At 50.8% G+C, this 21,736-nt stretch overlaps 1 protein-coding gene across 4 annotated transcripts in view; it reads right to left on the bottom strand.

Moving 5' to 3' along the window:
- Positions 1–21,736, bottom strand: part of LOC144672863 (rho-related BTB domain-containing protein 1-like) — a 102,782-nt gene that overhangs the window by 66,650 nt on the left and 14,396 nt on the right. For all 4 annotated transcript variants that reach the window (XM_078534850.1, XM_078534852.1, XM_078534851.1 and 1 more), the window contains exons 3-4: positions 17,514–17,617; positions 4,842–5,027 (exon numbers count right to left, since the gene is read on the bottom strand). In XM_078534850.1, the coding sequence (XP_078390976.1) occupies positions 4,842–5,027; positions 17,514–17,617 (290 nt within the window). The remainder of the gene's footprint in view (positions 1–4,841; positions 5,028–17,513; positions 17,618–21,736) is intronic.

Here is a 21,736-nt window from a genome sequence, read left to right as displayed (position 1 = left end):
TAAGAAACTTGGTACCATCCAGGACAAAGCAGCCCGTTTGATTGGCACCACATCCACAAACATTCACTCCCTCCACCACCGACGCACAGTAGCACAGTGTGTCCCATCTACAAGATGCACTGCAGGAATTCACCAAGGCTCCTTCGACAGCACCTTCCAGACCCATGACCACTACCACCTAGAAGGACAAGGGCAGCAGATAGATGGGAACACCACCACCTGGAAGTTCCCCTCCAAGTCACTTGGAAATATATCGCCGTTCCTTCACTGTCGCTGGGTTAAAACCCTGGAACTCCCTTCCTAACAGCACTGTGGGTGTACCTACACCACATGGACTGCAGCGGTTCAAGAAGGCAGCTCAACACCACCTTCTCAAGGGCAACTAGGGATGGGCAATAAATGCTGGCCCAGCCAGCGAAGCCCACATCCTGTGAATGAATTTAAAAAAAGCCTGCCATGATCCTGCCCTCTCACTTAGTCTGTCTAATTCCTCTTGAAGCCTCTTTGTATCCTTCTCACATTCCCACCTAGTTAGATAGAAATTAAGATAAAGAAGAAAAAGTGTGCTTATGACAGGTGTTAGGTAGAAAATACAATTGAGAACCAAGAGAAGGTTCAGAGGGGAGGTGAAAAAGCACATTCGAGAAACGAAGAGGGGTTATGAAAAAAGACTGGCAGCCAACATAAAGGGGAATCCCAAAGTCTTCTATAGACATATAAATAGTAAAAGGGTGGTAAAAGGAGGAGTAGGGCCGACTAGGGAGCTAAAAGGGAATTTTCACATGGATGAAGGGGCCAGGGCTGAGGTATTAAATGAATACTTTGCATCCATCTTTACCAAGGGGGTAGATGCTACCCAGGCTATGGTGACAGACAACGAATCGCTGTCACTAGAAGGATTCAAAATTGAAAAGCAGGAAGTGTTGAATAGACTGTCGATAGTTAAAGTTGACAAGGCACCAGGACCGGATGAGATACATCCAAGGATATTGAAGGAAGTGAGAGTAGAAATTGCAGGAGTACTGGCCATAATCTTTCAGTCTTCCCTAGACTCAGGGATGGTGCCAGGGGACTGGAGAATTGCAAACATTACGCCCTTGTTCAAAAAAGGCTGTAAGGATAAACCCAGCAATTACAGACCCGTCAGTTTAACTTTAGTGGTGGGCAAGATTCTAGAAATAATTATTCAGGATAGAATTAATAGTCACATTAAAAAATATGGGTTGATAAGGAAGAGCCAGCATGGATTTATAAAGGGGAAATCATGTTTAATTAAATTGCTGGAGTTTTGTGAAGAGGTAACAGAAAAGGTGGATGAGGGTAATGCTGTTATGTGGTGTACATGGACTTTCAAAAGGCATTTGATACAGAGCCACACAACAGGCTTGTGAGAAAAGTTATTGCTCATGGAATAAAAGGGACAGTAGCAACATGGATGCAAAAGTGACTGAAAAATAGGAAGCAGAGAGTAATGGTCAATGGATATTTTTCGGGCGGGAGGAAGGTTTGTAGTGGAGTTCCCCAGGGGTCAGTATAACAGCACTGTGGGTGTACCTACACCACATGGACTGCAGCGGTTCAAGAAGGCAGCTCACCACCACCTTCTCAAGGGCAACTAGGGATGGGCAATAAATGCTGGCCCAGCCAGCAACACCCACATCCCGTGAATGAATTTTTTAAAAAGTGCCACACATCCGACTTGTGAGAAAAGTTATTGCTCTTGGAATAAAAGTGACAGCAGCAACATGGATACAAAATTGTCTGAAAAATAGGAAGCAGAGAGTAATGGTCAATGGATATTTTTTGAGGCTGGGGGAAGGTTTGTAGTGGAGTTCCCCAGGGGTCAGTATTGGGACCTTGCTTTTCCTGATATATATTAATGATCTTTGTGTGGGGACAATTTCAAAGTTTGTGGATGATACGAAGCTTGGGAGTGTTGTGAACTGTGAGGAGGATGGTGTGGAACTTCAAGAGGACATAGACAAGTTGGTGGAGTGGGCAGATAGATGGCAGATAAAGTTCAATGCTGAGAAGTGTGAGGTGATGCATTTCGGTAGGAAGAACATGGACAGACAATGTAAAATAAGGGGTGAAATTTTGAAGGGCGTGCAGGAGCAAAAAGACCTTGGTGCATATTTGCTGCAAAATAGGAAGCAGAGAGTAATGGTCAATGGATACTTTTTGGGTTGGAGGAAGATTTGTAGTGGAGTTCCCCAGGGGTCGGTATTGGGACCCTTGCTTTTCCTGATGTATATTAATGATCTAGATCTTGGTGTGCACGGGACAATTTCAAAGTATCAATTTTCAGCCAAGATCATTGAAGGTGGCAGGACGGGTGGAGAGAGCAGTTAAAGTATATAGTATCCTGGATTTTATTAATAGGGGCATAGATACAAGAGCAGGGAGGTTATGTTGAATTTATGTAAGACGCTCGTTAGACCTCAGCTTGAATATTGTGTATGGTTCTGGGCACCACATTATGGGAAGGATGTGAACACATTGGAGAGAGTGCAGAAGAGGTTTACAAGAATGGTTCCAGGAATGAGAAACTTCAGTACGAGGATAGATTGGAGAGATTGGGACTGTTCTCCTTGGAGAGAAGAAGGCTGAGAGGAGATTAGATAGAGATGTTCAAAATCATGAGGGGGCTGGACAGAGTAGATAGGGAGAAGCTGTTCCCATTCGTAAAAGGATCAAGAACGAGACGGCACAGATTTAAAGTGATTTGCAAAAGAAGCAAATGTGATGTGAGTGGTTCGGGACTGGAATGCACTGTCTGGAGGTGTGGTGGAGGCAGGTTCAATTGAGGCATTCAAGAGGGCATTAGATGATTATTTGAATAGAAACAATGTGCAGGGATACGGGGAAAAGGCAGGGCAATGGCACTAAGTCAGAATGCTCATTTGGAGAGTCGGTGCAGACATGATGGGCCGAATGGCCTCCTTCTGTGCTGTTAAAATTCTGTGATTCTGTGATTAGTTTTGTGTCATCCACAAACTTAGAAATATTACATTTGGTCCCCACATCCAAATCCTTGATAACGATTGTGAAAGGGGAGATGGTGGCATAGTGATCATGTCATTGGACTAATAATTCCAAGGCCCAGGCAGCTGCTGGAACTTAAATTCAATTAATAAAACTAGAATTGAAAGCTAGTCTCAGTAATGGTGACCATGAAACTATCATTGATTGTTGTAAAAACCCACCTGGTTCACTAATGCCCTTTCAGGAAGATAATCTGCTGTCCTTACCTGGTCTGGCTACATGTATCACAGAATCTTTACAGTACAGGAGGCCATTCGGGCCATCCAGTCCGCACTGGTTCTCTGAAAGTTTGTTCCAGACTCCAGCCACCCTCTGGGTGAAAAATTTTCCTCACATCACATTTACTCCTTTTGCCTATTATTTTGAATCTATGCCCTCTAATTCTTGATGTTCTCTTGAGTGGGAACAGTTTCTCACTATTTACCCTGCCCATACCCCTCAGGATCTTGAATACCTCAATCAAGTCTCCTCTTAGCCTTCTTTTCTCCAAGGAAAACAGTCCCAAACTCACCAATCTATCCCCATAGCTACAGTTCTTCATCCCGGGAATCATTCTTGTGAATCTCCTCTGTACTCTCTCCAACGCCTTCACATCCTTCCTCAAGTATGGTGCCCAGAACTGGACGCAGTACTCCGGATGAGACCTAACTAGTGTTTTATACAAGTTCAACATGACCTCCTTACTCTTGTACTCAATGTCCCTATTAATAAAGCCTAAGATACTATATGCTTTATTCACTGCTCTCTCAACATGCCCTGCCATCTTCAATGACCTATGTACGTATACTCTGAGGTCCCTCTGTTCCTGCATCTCCTTTAGAGACTCTCCCTTTATTTTTTACCATTTCACCATATTCTTCCTGCCAAAACAAATCACCCCACACTTCTCCACATTGAACTTTGGGAGCACCTTCACCAGGCTGACAGCAGCAGTTCAAACAGCTGCCACAAGCATTTCCACAAGCTGCTGGGGACAGCAGTGTGAAGGTCAGCATTTATTATCCAAGGGAATGGTTAGTGAGAAATATTACTGGACAAGTAATCCAGAGGCCTGGACTATTGCTCCAGAGACACAGGTTCAAACCCCACCCAGGCAGCTGGTGGAATTTAAATTCAATTAATAATAAATGTGGAATCAAATGATGGTCTTGGCAATTGGACCATTAAACTGCTCGATAGTCAAAAAAGTCCATCTTGTTCACTGACGACCTTTAGGGAAGGAAATGTGCTGTCCGTACTCACTCTGGTGTCTATGTCACTCCAGATTCACAACGATGTAGTTGACTCTTAATTAACCTCTGAAATACCCTTGCTAGCCATTCATTAAGCTGCAGCAAGCAGCCACAGAAAAAGCCACTGTGGGTGCACCTACACCACAGGGGGAGGTGTCAGCTGTGGTTCAGTTCATAGCACCCTCACCTTTGAGTCAGAAGGTTGTGGGTTCATGTCCCACTCCCGGAAAAACCAAGAACTGTGAATGTACTCGAAAGAGTTACATGTGATCTGTTGATAACTCGAAAGAGTTACGCCACAGGGGGAGGTGTCAGCTGTGGCTCAGTTCATAGCACCCTCACCTTTGAGTCAGAAGGTTGTGGGTTCATGTCCCACTCCAGGACTTTGAACAAAAAAAAAGTCAAGAACTGTGAATGTACTCGAAAGAGTTACACCACAGGGGCTGCACCTATTCAGCAATGCAGCTCCCCAGCACCTTCTTGAGGCCAATGGCGGGTGGACAGTAAATGCTCGCACAGCCACATTCATGCACAGCTCAAGAACAAAAGAAATAAAGCACTTACTTGGCCAGAGGTCTCCGTGCACGGTTCACTGCATCAAGATCAGTGAAGCGCAAGTCCAGCTGGCATCCAACAAGGATGATAGGGGTCCGGGGGCAAAAGTGCCGGATTTCCGGGTACCACATAGTTTTGACGTGACGCAGTGATTTTGGGTTCGCCAGGGAGAAACACAGGACCACAACGTCGGACCTGAGGTGGGCAGAAAAACAACAGTATAAAAGAGCGATAAGGACCTGGGCATTCCCACTCACACTGAAAGTGACCGACTCAGACTGCCCTCGCTCACACCCAGACACACTCAGACTGCCCTCGCTCACACCCAGACACACTCAGACTGCCCTCGCTCACACCCAGACACACTCAGACTGCCCTCGCTCACACCCAGACACACGCAGACTGCCCTCGCTCACACCCAGACACACTCAGACTGCCCTCGCTCACACCCACACACACAGACTGCCCTCGCTCACACCCAGACACACTCAGACTGCCCTCGTTCACACCCAGACACACGCAGACTGCCCTCGCTCACACCCAGACACACTCAGACTGCCCTCGCTCACACCCACACACACAGACTGCCCTCGCTCACACCCAGACATACTCAGAATGCCCTCGTTCACACCCAGACACACTCAGACTGCCCTCGTTCACACCCAGACACACTCAGACTGCCCTCGCTCACACCCAGACACACTCAGACTGCCCTCACTCACAACCAGACACACTCAGACTACCCTCGCTCACACCCAGACACACTCAGACTGCCCTCGCTCACACACAGACACACTCAGACTGCCCTTGCTCACACCCAGACACACCCAGACTGCCCTCACTCACACCCAGATACACCCAGACTACAATCGCTCACACCCAGACACGCTCAGGCTGCCCTTGCTCACACCCAGACACACCCAGACTATCCTCGCTCTCACCCAGACACGCTCGGACTGCCCTCACTCACACCCAGACACATTCAGACTACCCTCGCTCATACCAGACTGCACTCACTCACACTCAGACTACCCTCGCTCACACCCAGTTACACTCAGACTGCCCTCGCTCACACCCAGACTGCCCTCCCTCACACCAAGACACACTCAGAATGTCCTCGCTCACACCCAGACACGATCAGACTGCCCTCACTCACACCCAGACTACCCTCGCTCACATCCAGACACACCCAGACTGCCCTCACTCACACCCAGACTGCTCTCGCTCACACCCAGACACACCCAGACTACCCTCGCTCACATCCAGACACACCCAGACTACCCTCACTCACACCCAGACACGTCTAGACTGCCCTCACTCACACCCAGACTGCTCTCGTTCACACCCAGACTACCGTCCCTCACACCCAGACACACCCAGACTGCCCGCTCTCACGCCCCAACACATCCAGACTGCCTTTGCTCACACCCAGACACACCCAGACTGCCCGCTCTCACGCCCCAACACATCCAGACTGCCTTCGCTCACACCCAGACACACTCAGACTGCCCTCGCTCACACCCAGACACACTTAGACTGCCCTCACTCACACCCAGATTGCCCTCGCTCACACCCAGACACACTCAGACTGCCCTCGCTCACACCCAGATTGCCCTCGCTCACACCCAGACACACTCAGACTGCCCTCTCTCACACCCAGACTGCCCTCGCTCTCACCCAGACACACTCAGATTGCCCTTGCTCACACTCAGACAAACTCAGACTGCCCTCACTCTCACCCAGACTGCCCTCGCTCACACCCAGACACAGTCAGACTGCCCTCGCTCACACTCAGGCACACTCAGACTGCCCTCGCTCACAACCAGACACAGTCAGACTGCCCTCGCTCACACTCAGGCACACTCAGACTGCCCTCGCTCACAACCAGACACACTCAGACTGCCCTTGCTCACACCCAGACACACTCAGACTGCCCTCGCTTACACCCAGACACACTCAGACTGCCTTCTTTCACACCCAGAAACACTCAGAATGTCCTCGCTCACACACAGACACACCCAGACTGTCCTCACTCTCACCCAGACTGCTCTCGTTCACACCCAGACTACTATCCCTCACATCCAGACACACCCAGACTGCCCTCACTCACACCCAGACTTCTCTCGCTCACACCCAGACAACCCTCGCTCACATCCAGACACACCCTGACTGCCCTCACTCACACCCAGACTGCCCTCGCTCAGACCCAGACTGCCCTCGCTCACAACCAGACACACCTAGACTGCCCTCGCTCACAACCAGACACACTCAGACTGCCCTCGCTCAGACCCAGACTGCCCTCGCTCACAACCAGACACACCCAGACTGCCCTCGCTCACAACCAGACACACCCAGACTGCCCTCGCTCACAACCAGACACACCCAGACTGCCCTCGTTCACACCTAGACACACTCAGACTGCCCTCGCTCACAACCAGACACACCCAGACTGCCCTCACTCACACCCAGACACACCCAGGCTACCCTCACTCACACCCAGACACACTGAGACTGCCCACTTTCACACCCAGAAACACTCAGAATGTCCTCGCTCACACACAGACACACTCAGACTGCCCTCACTCACACTCAGACTGCCCTCGTTCACACACAGACACACTCAGACTGCCCTTGCTCACACCCAGACACACCCAGACTGCCCTCACTCACACCCAGATACACCCAGACTACAATCGCTCACACCCAGACACGCTCAGACTGCCCTCGCTCACACCCAGACACACCCAGACTATCCTCGCTCTCACCCAGACACGCTCGGACTGCCCTCACTCACACCCAGACACATTCAGACTACCCTCGCTCATACCAGACTGCACTCACTCACACTCAGACTACCCTCGCTCACACCCAGTTACACTCAGACTGCCCTCGCTCACACCCAGACTGCCCTCCCTCACACCCAGACACACTCAGAATGTCCTCGCTCACACCCAGACACGATCAGACTGCCCTCACTCACACCCAGACTACCCTCGCTCACATCCAGACACACCCAGACTGCCCTCACTCACACCCAGACTGCTCTCGCTCACACCCAGACACACCCAGACTACCCTCGCTCACATCCAGACACACCCAGACTACCCTCACTCACACCCAGACACGTCTAGACTGCCCTCACTCACACCCAGACTGCTCTCGTTCACACCCAGACTACCGTCCCTCACACCCAGACACACCCAGACTGCCCGCTCTCACGCCCCAACACATCCAGACTGCCTTCGCTCACACCCAGACACACTCAGACTGCCCTCGCTCACACCCAGACACACTTAGACTGCCCTCACTCACACCCAGATTGCCCTCGCTCACACCCAGACACACTCAGACTGCCCTCGCTCACACCCAGATTGCCCTCGCTCACACCCAGACACACTCAGACTGCCCTCTCTCACACCCAGACTGCCCTCGCTCTCACCCAGACACACTCAGATTGCCCTTGCTCACACTCAGACAAACTCAGACTGCCCTCACTCTCACCCAGACTGCCCTCGCTCACACCCAGACACAGTCAGACTGCCCTCGCTCACACCCAGACACACTCAGACTGCCCTCGCTCACAACCAGACACACTCAGACTGCCCTCGCTCACACCCAGACACACTCAGAATGCGCTTGCTCACACCCAGACACACTCAGACTGCTCTCGCTCACACCCAGACACACTCAGACTGCCCTTGCTCACACCCTGACACACTCAGACTGCCCTCGCTTACACCCAGACACACTCAGACTGCCTTCTTTCACACCCAGAAACACTCAGAATGTCCTCGCTCACACACAGACACACCCAGACTGTCCTCACTCTCACCCAGACTGCTCTCGTTCACACCCAGACTACTATCCCTCACATCCAGACACACCCAGACTGCCCTCGCTCACGCCCAGACTTCTCTCGCTCACACCCAGACACACCCAGACTACCCTCGCTCACATCCAGACACACCCTGACTGCCTTCGCTCACACCCAGACACACTGAGACTGCCCTCGCTCACACCCAAAAACAATCAGACTGCCCTCACACCCAGACAAACTCAGACTGCCCTCGCTCACACCCAGACACACTCAGACTGCCCTCACTCACACCCAGACTGCCCTCGCTCACACCGACACACTCAGACTGCCCTCACTCACACCCAGACTGCCCTCGCTCACACCCAGACACACTCAGACTGCCTTCACTCACACCAAAGACACACTCAGACTGCCCTCTCACACCCAGACTGCCCTCGCTCTCACCCAGACACACTCAGATTGCCCTTGCTCACACTCAGACAAACTCAGACTGCCCTCGCTCACAGCCAGACAAACTCAGACTGCCCTCACTCTCACCCAGACTGCCCTCACTCACACCCAGACACACCCAGACTACACTCGCACACACCCAGACACACTCAGACTGCCCTCACTCACGCCCAGACACACCGACTGCCCTCGCTTACACCCAGACACACTCAGACATCCCTCGCTCACATCCAGACACACTCAGACTGCCCTTGCTCACACCCTGGCACACTCAGACTGCCCTCGCTTACACCCAGACACACTCAGACTGCTCTTGCTCACACCCAGACACATCCAGGCTACCCTCACTCACACCCAGACACACTCAGACTGCCTTCTTTCACACCCAGAAACACTCAGAATGTCCTCGCTCACACACAGACACACCCAGACTGTCCTCGCTCTCACCCAGACTGCCCTCACTCACACCCAGATACACCCAGACTACAATCGCTCACACCCAGACACGCTCAGACTGCCCTCGCTCACACCCAGACTGCCCTCACTTACACCCAGACACACCCAGACTATCCTCGCTCTCACCCAGACACGCTCGGACTGCCCTCACTCACACCCAGACACATTCAGACTACCCTCGCTCATACCAGACTGCACTCACTCACACTCAGACTACCCTCGCTCACACCCAGTTACACTCAGACTGCCCTCGCTCACACCCAGACTGCCCTCGCTCACACCCAGACACACTCAGAATGTTCTCGCTCACACCCAGACATGATCAGACTGCCCTCACTCACACCCAGACTGCTCTCGTTCACACCCAGACTACCCTCCCTCACACCCAGACACACCCAGACTGCCCGCTCTCATGCCCCGACACATCCAGACTGCCTTCGCTCACACCCAGACACACTCAGACTACCCTCGCTCACACCCAAAAACAATCAGACTGCCCTTGCTCACACCCAGACAAACTCAGACTGCCTTCGCTCACACCCAGACACACTCAGACTGCCCTCGCTCACACCCAGACACACTCAGACTGCCCTCACTTACACCCAGACTGCCCTCGCTCACACCCAGACACACTCAGACTGCCCTCAATCACACCCAGATTGCCCTCGCTCACACCCAGACACACTCAGACTGCCTTCGCTCACACCAAGACACACTCAGACTGCCCTCTCTCACACCCAGACTGCCCTCGCTCTCACCCAGACACACTCAGATTGCCCTTGCTCACACTCAGACAAACTCAGACTGCCTTCGTTCACACCCAGACACACTCAGACTGCCCTCACTCTCACCCAGAAACATTCAAACTGCCCTCACTCACACCCAGACACACTCAGACTGCCCTCGCTCACAGCCAGACAAACTCAGACTGCCCTCTCTCACACCCAGAAACACTCAGACTGCCCTCGCTCACAGCCAGACAAACTCAGACTGCCCTCTCTCACACCCAGAAACACTCAGACTGCCCTCGCTCACAGCCAGACAAACTCAGACTGCCCTCGTTCTCACCCAGACTGCCCTCACTCACACCCAGACACACCCAGACTACACTCGCTCACACCCAGACACACTCAGACTGCCCTCACTCACGCCCAGACACACTCAGACTGCCCTCACTCACGCCCAGACACACCCAGACTACACTCGCTCACACCCAGACACACTCAGACTGCCCTCGCTCACACCCAGACACACTCAGACTGCCCTCGCTTACACCCAGACACACTCAGACTGCCCTCGCTCACATCCAGACACACTCAGACTGCCCTTGCTCACACCCTGACACACTCAGACTGCCCTCGCTTACACCCAGACACACTCAGACTGCCCTCGCTCACACCCAGACACACTCAGACTGCCCTTGCTCACACCCAGACACACTCAGACTGCCCTTGTTCACACCAAGACACACTCAGACTGCCCTCGCTCATACCCAGACACACTCAGACTGCCCTCACTCACACCCAGACACAATCAGACTGCCCTTGCTCACACCCAGAAACAATCAGACTGCCCTTGTTCACACCAAGACACACTCAGACTGCCCTCGCTCACACCCAGACACACTCAGACTGCCCTCACTCACACCCAGACATACTCAGACTGCCCTCACTCACACCCAGACACACTCAGACTGCCCTCACTCACACCCAGACATACTCAGACTGCCCTCACTCACACCCAGACACACTCAGACTGCCCTCACTCACACCCAGACACACTCAGACTGCCCTCGCTCACAGCCAGACTGCCCTCGCTCACACCCAGACACATTCCGACTGCCCTCGCTCACACCCAGACACACTCAGACTGACCTTGCTCTCACCCAGACACGCTCAGACTGCCCTCGCTCACACTGACACACTCAGACTGCCCTCGCTCACACCCAGACACACTCAGACTGCCCTCGCTCACACCCAGACACACTCAGACTGCCCTTGCTCACACCCAGACACACTGAGGATTACCTTGCTCACATCCAGACACACTCAGAGTGTCCCTGCTCACACCCAAGGGGAGGCGATGGCATGGTGGGATTGTCACTGGGCTGGTAATGGAGAGACCCAGGGTCATGCTCTGGGAACCCAGGTTCAAATCGGCAGATGGTGGAATTTGAATTCAACAAAAATCTGGAATTAAAAGTCTGATGGTGACCGTGAAACCATTGTCGATTGTTGTAAAAACCCATCTGGTTCACTAATGTCCTTTAGGGAAGGAAATCTGCTGTCCTTACCTGGTCTGGCCTACATGTGACTCCAGACCCACAACAATGTGGTTGGCTCTTAAATGGCCTAGTAAGACACTCAGTTGTATCAAACCGCTACAGTCACAAAAAAGGAATGAAACTGGACACACCTCCCGGCATCGACCTAGGCACCGGAAACGACAACGGCAAACTCAGCCCTGTCGACCCTGCAAAGCCCTCCTTACGAACATCTGAGGGCTAGAGCCAAAATTGGGAGAGCAACAGCCTGACATAGTCATCCTCACGGAATCATACCTTACAGATAATGTCCCAGACTCCACCATCACCATCCCTGGGTATGCCCTGTCCCACTGGCAGGACAGACCCAGCAGAGGGGGCGGCACAGTGGTATAGGGTCAGGAGGGAGTTGCCCTGGGAGTCCTCAACATCAACTCTGGACTTCATGAAGTCTCATGGCATCAGATCAAACATGGGCAAGGAAACCTCCTGCTGATTACCATGTACCGCCCTCCCTCAGCTGATGAATCAGTGCTCCTCCATGTTGAACAGCACTTGGAGGAAGCACTGAGGGTGGCAAGGGCGCAGAATGTACTCTGGGTGGACTTCAATGTCCTTCACCAAGAGTGGCCCAGTAACACCACTACTGACCGAGCTGACCGAGTCCTAAATGACATAGCTGCTAGACTGGGTGTGTGGCAGGTGGTGAGGGAACCAACATGAGGGAAAAACATACTTGACCTCATCCTCACCAACCTGCCTGCAACAGATGCATCTGTCCATGACAGTATCGGTAGGAGTGACCACCGCACAGTCATTGTGGAGACAAAGTCCCGGCTTCACATTGAGGAGACCATCCATCGTGTTGTGTGGCACTACCGCCGTGCTAAATGGGATAGATTTCAAACTGATCTAGCAACTCAAGACTGGGCATCCATGAGGCGCTGTGGGCCATCAGCAGCAGGAGAATTGTACTCGAACACAATCTGTAACCTCATGACCCAGCATATCCCCCACTCTACCATTACCATCAAGCCAGGGGATCAACCCTGGTTCAATGAAGAGTGCAGGAGGGCATGCCAGGAGCAGCACCAGGCATATCTAAAAATGAGGTGTCAACCTGGTGAAGCTATAACACAGGATTACTTGCATGCCAAACAGTATAAGCAGCAAGTGATAGACAGGACTAAGTGATCCCACAACAATTGGATCAGATCTAAGCTCTGCAGTCCTGCCACATCCAGTTCTGAATGGTGGTGGACAATTAAACAACTCACTGGAGGAGGAGGCCCCAAAAATATCCTCATCCTCAATGATGGAGGAGCCCAGCACATCAGTGCAAAAGGTAAGGCTGAAGCATTTGCAACAATCTTCAGCCAGAAGTGCCGAGTGGATGATCCATCTCGGCCTCCTCCGGAGATGCTCAGCATCACAGATGCCAGTCTTCAGCCAATTTGATTCACTCCACGTGATATCAAGAAACGGCTGAAGGCACTGGATACTGCAAAGACTATGGGCCCTGACAGTATTCTGACAATAGAACCTGTGCTCCAGGACTTGCCGAGCACTTAGCCAAGCTGTTCCAGTACAGCTACAACACTGGCATCTACCCAGCTATGTGGAAAATTGCCCAGGTATGTCCTGTACACAAAAAGCAGGACAAATCCAACCGGGCCAATTACCGCCCCATCAGTCTACTCTACATCATCAGTAAAGTAATGGAAGGGGCCATCAACAGTGCTATCAAGCAGCACTTGCTTAGCAATAACCTGCTCATCGATGCCCAGTTTGGGTTCCGTCAGGGCCACTCAGCTCCTGACCTCATTACTACCTTGGTTCAAACATGGTCAAAAGAGCTGAACTCCCGAGATGAAGTGAGAGTGACAAGTGTTAGCCTTTATCGCAAGAGGATTTGAGTACAGGAGTAGTGAAGTCTTGCTTCAATTGTATAGACCTCATCCTCACCATCCTGCCTGCCGCAGATGCATCTGTCATGAAGCTATTAATGTACATAATGTCATTGCAAATTATTTTTTTAAAGTAGAGGTTTAGTCTGTGTGTGTTTCTGTGTTTGTTTTAACTGGATTAAAGCCAGCTAGTCTAGGTGCTTTGATGTATAGTAGTTTTGAGATGTAAACACAGAGGTAGAGGGGACATTTGCATTTTGTTGAATAAACCATTCAAAGTCTGGGGGTGAAATCTTGCACCTAGCTAGGAGACACCAAGCAATGTTTATATTAGTAATAAAGTTGTTGCTATAAAAAGGGTTTTATTGTTAGAAGAGGTGGAGTTCAAAGGGTCTGGTGATACAATGAGAATTTACATTCAAAGGGAAGCGCTGTGTTTAACTTCAGCCGTTGTGTGTGTGCAGAGCAGAGGCTTGTAACATCAAAGCAGCTGTAAGCCTACAGTTATCTGCAAAGGAACCAAAGTAAAAGGGACCTCATTTTGAATGTGTAAGGTGAAAATGCTTTGCCTGGTATCTGTTTAAAGTTTATGGGTTGTTGTTGCCTTAGTGGAGATTAGTTTAAAATATTGTTGAAAAATTGTGATAGTAGTAATTTGTAGCCATGTGTATATGTTTAACCTGTGTAAATTAATAAATGTCTCATGTGGTTTGATATAAAAACCTCTCGAGAACTGGTGGTCTTATTCCTGAATTTAGAGCTGCAACTCAAACACACCAATTGAAAATATAGGTTATGACGGTTATTTCAAGTTTCCCTCTGGGATTTTAAATAACTCGGCCTTTACCAACTGCTGTGTCATAACAGCGACAGTATCGGTAGAATGACTGCGGAGATGAAGTCCCGCCTTCACTTTGAGGAGTCCCTCCATCGTGTTGTGTGGCACTACCACTGTGCTAAATGGGATAGATTTCAATCAGATCTAGCAACTCAAGTCTGGGCATCCATGAGGCGCTGTGGGCCATCAGCAGCAGCAGAATTGTACTCAAACACAATCTGTAACCTCATGACCCGGCATATCCCCCACTCTACCATTACCATCAAGCCAGGGGATCAGATTCAATGAAGAGTGCAGGAGGGCATGCCAGGAGCAACACCAGGCAGACCTAAAAATGAGGTGTCAACCTGGTGAAGCTACAACACAGGTTTACTTGCGTGTCAAACAGCATAAGCAGCAAGTGATAGACAGAGCTAAGTGATCCCACAACAAACAGATCAGATTTAAGCTCTGCAGCCCTGCCACATCCAGTTGTGAATGGGGGTGGACAATTAAACAACTTACTGGAGGAAGAAGCTCCACAAATATCCCCATTCTCAATGATGGAGGAGCCCAGCACATCAGTGCAAATGATAAGGCTGAAGCATTTGCAACAATCTTCAGCCAGAAGTGCCGAGTGGATGATCCATCTCAGCCTCCTCCGGAGGTCCCCAGCATCACAGATGCCAGTCTTCAGCCAATTCGATTCACTCCACGTGATATCAAGAAACAGCTGAAGGCACTGGATACTGCAAAGGCTATGGGCCCTGACATGCATTTGATGTGGTCCACATGGACTTTAGCAAGGTTTTTGATAAGGTCCCACATCCCATGACCGAATAAATTTAAAAATCTCACTGTCATTGACATTCTCTTTGGGCTCCAGTCACATTGGGCAGAATAGATATTACTTTTTTTAGTCTCAGAACAACATTAAATTAATGATTTGCGAACAGTTGAGTGTGGACAGAGGGCTTTCACAGCAGAGATCTTTGCAAACCCCAAGTTGGTGCAAGTGTACAGATATAAGAAAGTGGCAGCTATCCCCGCTGACTGATCCAGCTATCGCTGCACCCGCAAACCACTCCAGTCAGGATCAATCTTTCTGATCCGTTGCTTAGGCACATTCTTAACTTATTAACTTAGTAATTCATTATTAACTTAGTTTATTAACTTACTTTAGTGTATAAACTAAAGACCCACCCCCATCCCACACCACCACACCCCCATCCCACACCCCCACACCCCTATCCCACACCCCCACACCCCCATCCCACACCCCCATCCCACACCCCATCCCACACCCCCATCCCACACCCCCACACCCCCACCCCCACACCCTCACACCCCCATCCCACACCCCCACACCCCCATCCCACACCCCATCCCACACCCCCATCCCACACCCCCACCCCCACACCCTCACACCCCCATCCCACACCCCCACACCCCCATCCCACACCCCCACACCCCCATCCCACACCCCCACACCCCCACCCCACACCACCATCCCACACCCTCACACCCCCATCCCACACCCCCACACCCCATCCCACACCCCCATCCCACACCCCCACACCCCCACCCCCACACCCTCACACCCCCATCCCACACCCCCACACCCCATCCCACACCCCCATCCCACACCCCCACACCTCCATCCCACACCCCCACACCCCCATCCCACACCCCCACACCCCCATCCCACACCCCCACACCCCCATCCCACACCCCCACACCCCCATCCCACACCCCCACACCCCCATCCCACAGCCCCATCCCACACCCCCACACCCCCATCCCACACCCCCATCCCACACCCCGACACCCCATCTCACATCCCCACACCCCCATCCCACACCCCCACACCCCCATCCCACACGCCCACACCCCCATCCCACACCCTCACACCCCCATCCCACACCCCCACACCCCCATCCCACACCCTCACACCCCCATCCCACACCCCCACACCCCCATCCCACACCCCCACACCCTCACACCCCCATCCCACACCCCCACACCCCCATTCCACACCCCCATCCCACACCCCCACACCCCCATCCCACACCCTCACACCCCCATCCCACACCCCCACACCCCCATCCCACACCCCACACCCTCACACCCCCATCCCACATCCCCATCCCACACCCCCATCCCACACCCCCACACCCCCATCCCACACCCTCACACCCCCATCCCACACCCCCACACCCCCATCCCACACCCCCACACCCTCACACCGCCATCCCACACCCTCACACCCCTATCCCACACCCCCACACCCCATCCCACACCTCCACACCCCCATCCCACACCCCCACACCCCCATCCCACACCCCGACACCCCATCCCACACCCGCACACTTCCATCCCACACCCCCATCCCACACCCCCACACCCCACCCCACACCCCCACACCCCCATCCCACATCCCCACACCCCCATCCCACACACCCACACTCCCATCCCACACCCCCACACCCCCATCCCACACCCCCACACGCCCATCCCAAACCCATCCCACTCCTCACATCCTACACCCCCATCCCACACCCCCACACCCCCATCCCACACCCCACACCCCCATCCCACACCCTCACACCCCCATCCCACACCCCCACACCCCTATCCCACACCCTCACACCCCCATCCCACACCCCACACCCCCATCCCACACCCCCACACCCCCATCCCACACCCCCATCCCACACCCCCACATCAACACCCCCACATCCTCCACATCACACCCCCACCAGACATCCCACACCCCTACCCCACATCTCAACCAACACCCCACCCCTCCACATTGCCCACCCCACACCCCTCCCCCCCTGCACTCTGCACCCCATGCTCTACCTCCTACAACCCCCACCCTCATGCACTCTCCACCCCCAATCCACCCACTCTCCCAACCCACCCCATACCCCCTTAGGTCCACTCTCCGGTTGCAGGTGCAGTAACCTACCGGCCATATGCAAAGCGACGGTCCTTATGATGATCCCCAAAAGTATCCCAGAGGCGAAGAGAAACAGGAACTTCATCAACAACATCACGGGATCGTTCCAGAACCTTCCCAACACAAAGATGGAATTAACATGCTTAGCTTGATAGAATTATGGGATTTGGTGGTGACTGAATTAGTAATTAGTAAACACAAGAGTTATTATGTGCATCAGACAGTGCCCACTAAGAGTCAGGGTGAACGTAATGTCTTGAGTTTATAGCCTGGATCAGATAGTCCTGCACAGACTCATGCAGACGGACACTGGACATTTTAGACCTGGCCCGGAAATAGTAACGGTGTTCACGAGTCCCATTCCCAAATTAGCCAACATCAACACAGAACTCGGGGTCCCAGAACCCCATTGCACCGATTATTAAAGGATATGGGGGGTGAAGCCAATCGTCTCAGCTCCAGGACATCACTGCCAGGAGTTTTTCAAGGTAGTGTCCTCGGCCCAACCATCTTCAGCTGCTTCATCACTGACATTCCTTCCATCAGAAAGTCAGAAGTGGGGATGTTCACTGATGATTACAGGCTGGCAGAGCCACGGTGATAGATGATTTGATAGTTAGGGGAATAGACGGCTGCTTCTGTGGCGCATGATGTGAATCCAGGATTTGCCTCCCTGGTACCACGGTCAAGGATGTTACCGAGCAGCTGCAGAGCTCCCTGAGGAGGAAGGGTGAACAGCCAGCAGTCGTGGTCCACAAAAAATAGGCTGAAAGAGGGGTGTGGTCCTGAAAGCAGAATTTAGGGAGCTAGGTAAGGAATTAACAAGCAGGACCTCAAAAGTAGTCATCTCTGGATTAGGTCCCAGTGGCACGCACTTGTGAGCATAGAAATAGGAGGTTAGAGCAGGTGAATGCCTAGCCGGAGAGAGGGCATTAGATTCCTGGGGTTTTGGGACTGGTTCTGGGGAAGGTGGGGCTTGTACAAGCCAATGGCAGTATGTTATCACAGCTATTACAGAAACATGTCTTAGCGTGGGACAGGATTGGCCACTCAACATTCCTGGTTCTGGGTATTCAGACAAGATAGAGATGGGAATTAAAAAGGGAGAGGGTGATGGGAATTTTGGTTAGAGAAGATATTACAGTTGTGAGGAGGGATGATATGTTAAAAGAATCATCAATTGAGGCCATATGGATTGAACTTAAGAACAAAAAAGGGGCAGTCACACTAATGGGCGTGTACTGTAGATCCCCAGTCAGAGGGAGATTGAAGAGCAAAGATGGAGACAAATCTCTGAAATGCAAAAAGAGTAGGGCAGTAATGGTAGGGGATTTTAACTACCCTGATATTAACTGGGATAGTTTTAGTGTGAAAGGAGTGGAAGGAACAGAATTCTTGAGATGCATTCAGGAGAACATATTTGGCCAGAATATAGCAAGTCCAACAAGAGAGGGCACGGTTCTGGGCTTAGTTTTAGGAAATGAAGCTGGGCAGGTGGAAGGAGTGAAAGTGGGGGAGCATTTTGGTGACAATGATCATAATTCAGTTAACTTAGTTATGAGAAAGGACAAAGATAAAACAGGAGGTAAAGTTCAGGGTAATTGTTGACGGGTGTTTTTGTGCCTGGAAGGCTGTTTCCAATGGGGTTCCGCAGGGCTAAGAATTAGGTCCCCACTGTTTGTGTTTATATTAATGATTTGGATGTAAATGTAGGGGGAATGATCAAAAAGTTTACAGATGACACAAAAATTGGCCGTGCGGTAGATAGAGAGAAGGATTGCTGTAGACTGCAGGAAGATATCAATGGACTGGTCAGGTGGGCAGAGAAGTGGCAAATGGAGTTCAACCCAGAGAGGTGTGAGGTGATGCATTTAGGGAGGTCAAACAAGGCAAAGGATTACACAATAAATGTGCAAATACTGAGAGGTTTGGAGGGAATGAGAGACCTTGGAGTGAATGTCCACAGATCCCTGAAGTTAGCAGGACAGGTTGATAAGGCAATTTTGAATTAGCCAGAACATAAGAGCAGGGAGTTTATGCAGGAACTATATAAACCATTAGTTAAGCCACAACTTGAGTACTTGTGAAGTTTTGGTCACTTTATTGTCATGAGTGTTATAATGATATGAAGGCACCAATCACTCAAATGGGATTGTGCACACTCATTGTGGGTTCATTTATTAATTCTAGACACATGTGAACAGATATACACAGACAGAAAGCTTGAGGGTATCAGAGCTGTGTGTGCTGTGTTCTGCTCAAAGGCCAAAGTGAAACTGAAACTAGATCACATGACAACTTCCATTCTAAGGATGGCATGCTGCTATTCCTTAAAGGCATATTACAACATCCACCCCTGTTTTTTTAAAGATACATTCCAAAGAAGTATAACTATTTACACTACACGTTCATATTTAGTTACTGGAGCTTTCTTTGATGGTTCACAGTGATCTGTGTGGCTGTCATTTTTGGATGTTGTTCCTGGTTGTGTTTGGGATCTAGCCCTCGATACAAGAGGACTGCATGGTGAATGAGGATCTGGAATGGATCTGATTTGTCCACCTGTTCTGTCTCACTGTTACACATTTATGTGTGATGATATCATAGGGCCTTGGCTCTGAACAAAGTCCTGTCACCTTGGCTGGTTGCCACGTACCTTCTGTGGGATCCTGGATGTGAACTTGTTGTCCCAGCTGTAAACTTGATAAATTCTGTACCTACATTTTTATTGTGCACACTGGTCATCTTCTCTTGCAGTCTTAAAAGTTGCTCTCTAGCTTCTGACAGAAGAGTGGGTAAGAATAGGTAAGATTGGTACACACTGGCCTATCAAAAATCAGTTCTAACAATCATGGGACACTTGCACTTAAAGGTGTTACTCTCTGGTGTGCAACTTCCTTGGTCTGTCAACATTTGAGAATTAGGGATTTCACGGTGCAAATCATTTGCTCAGCTAGGCCATTAAATCGAGGGTAATGAGGAGAAGTAATGTGATCAGTATTCAACTTCACACATATCCTGAAATGGCAAATATTTAATTATTTTATGGGATGTGGGCCTCGCTGGCTAAGCCAGCATTTTTATTGCCCATCTCCAATTCACAGAATCACGGAATCCTTACAGAGCAGAAGGAGGCCATTCAGCCCATCGAGCCTGCACTGGCTCTCTGAAAGATCATTCTACCCCGTCCCACTCCCCTGCCTTATCCCTGTAACCTTGCACATTCTCTCTTTTCAGGTAACAATCCAACTCCCTATTGAATACCTCGATCGAACCTGCCTTCACCACACTCTCAGGAAGTTTGTTCCAGGCTCTGGGTGAAAAATTTTCCTCACATCACATTCACTCCTCACGCCAATTATTTTGAATCTGGGCCCTCTAGTTCCTGATGTTCTCTTGAGTGGAATATCACTATTTACCCTGTCCATACCCCTCAGGATCTTGAATACCTCAATCAAGTCTCCTCTCAGCCTTCCTTTCTCCAAGGAAAACAGTCCCAACCTTTCCAATCTATCCTCATAGATACAGTTCTTCATCCCGGGAATCAGTCGTGAATCTTCTCTGTACTCTCTCCAAAACCTTCACATCCTTCCTCAAGTATGGTGCCCAGAACTGGACGCAGTACTCCAAATGAGGCCTAACTAGTGTCTTATACAAGTTCAACATGACCTCCTTACTCTTGTACTCAATGCCCCTATTATTAAAGCCTAAGATACTATAGCCCTGCCATCTTCAATGACCTATGTACGTATACACCAAGCTCCCTCTGTTCCTGCACCTCTTTTAGAGACTCTCCCTTTATTTTATATTATCTCACCACATCTTTCTTGCCAAAACGAATCACCTCACACTTCTCGGCATTGAACTTCATCTGCCACCAACATCCTTTTGAAGTTCAAGACTATCCTCATCACAGTTGACAACATTTCCAATCTTCGTATCATCTACAAATTTTGAAATCATGCCCTGCCCACCACAGTCTAGGTCATTAATATATATCAGGAAGAGTAAGGGCCCCAAATCTGACACCTGAGGAACTCCACTACAAACCTTCCTCCAATCTGAGCTGGTTATTGCTAAGCAAGTGCCGCTTGATAGCACTGTTGATGACTCCTTACATTACTTTACTGATGATGGAGAGTAGACTGATGGGATGGTAATTGGCCCGGTTGGATTTGTCCTGCTTTTTGTGTACAGGACATACCTGGGTAATTTTCCACATAGCCAGGTAG

Source organism: Cetorhinus maximus, unplaced genomic scaffold (assembly GCF_964194155.1).
Source record: "Cetorhinus maximus unplaced genomic scaffold, sCetMax3.hap1.1 HAP1_SCAFFOLD_125, whole genome shotgun sequence".
Taxonomy (NCBI): Eukaryota; Metazoa; Chordata; class Chondrichthyes; order Lamniformes; family Cetorhinidae; genus Cetorhinus; species Cetorhinus maximus.
The sequence above is the reverse complement of the archived record's forward strand: the minus strand, read 5'-3'. Positions and strand labels throughout refer to the sequence as shown.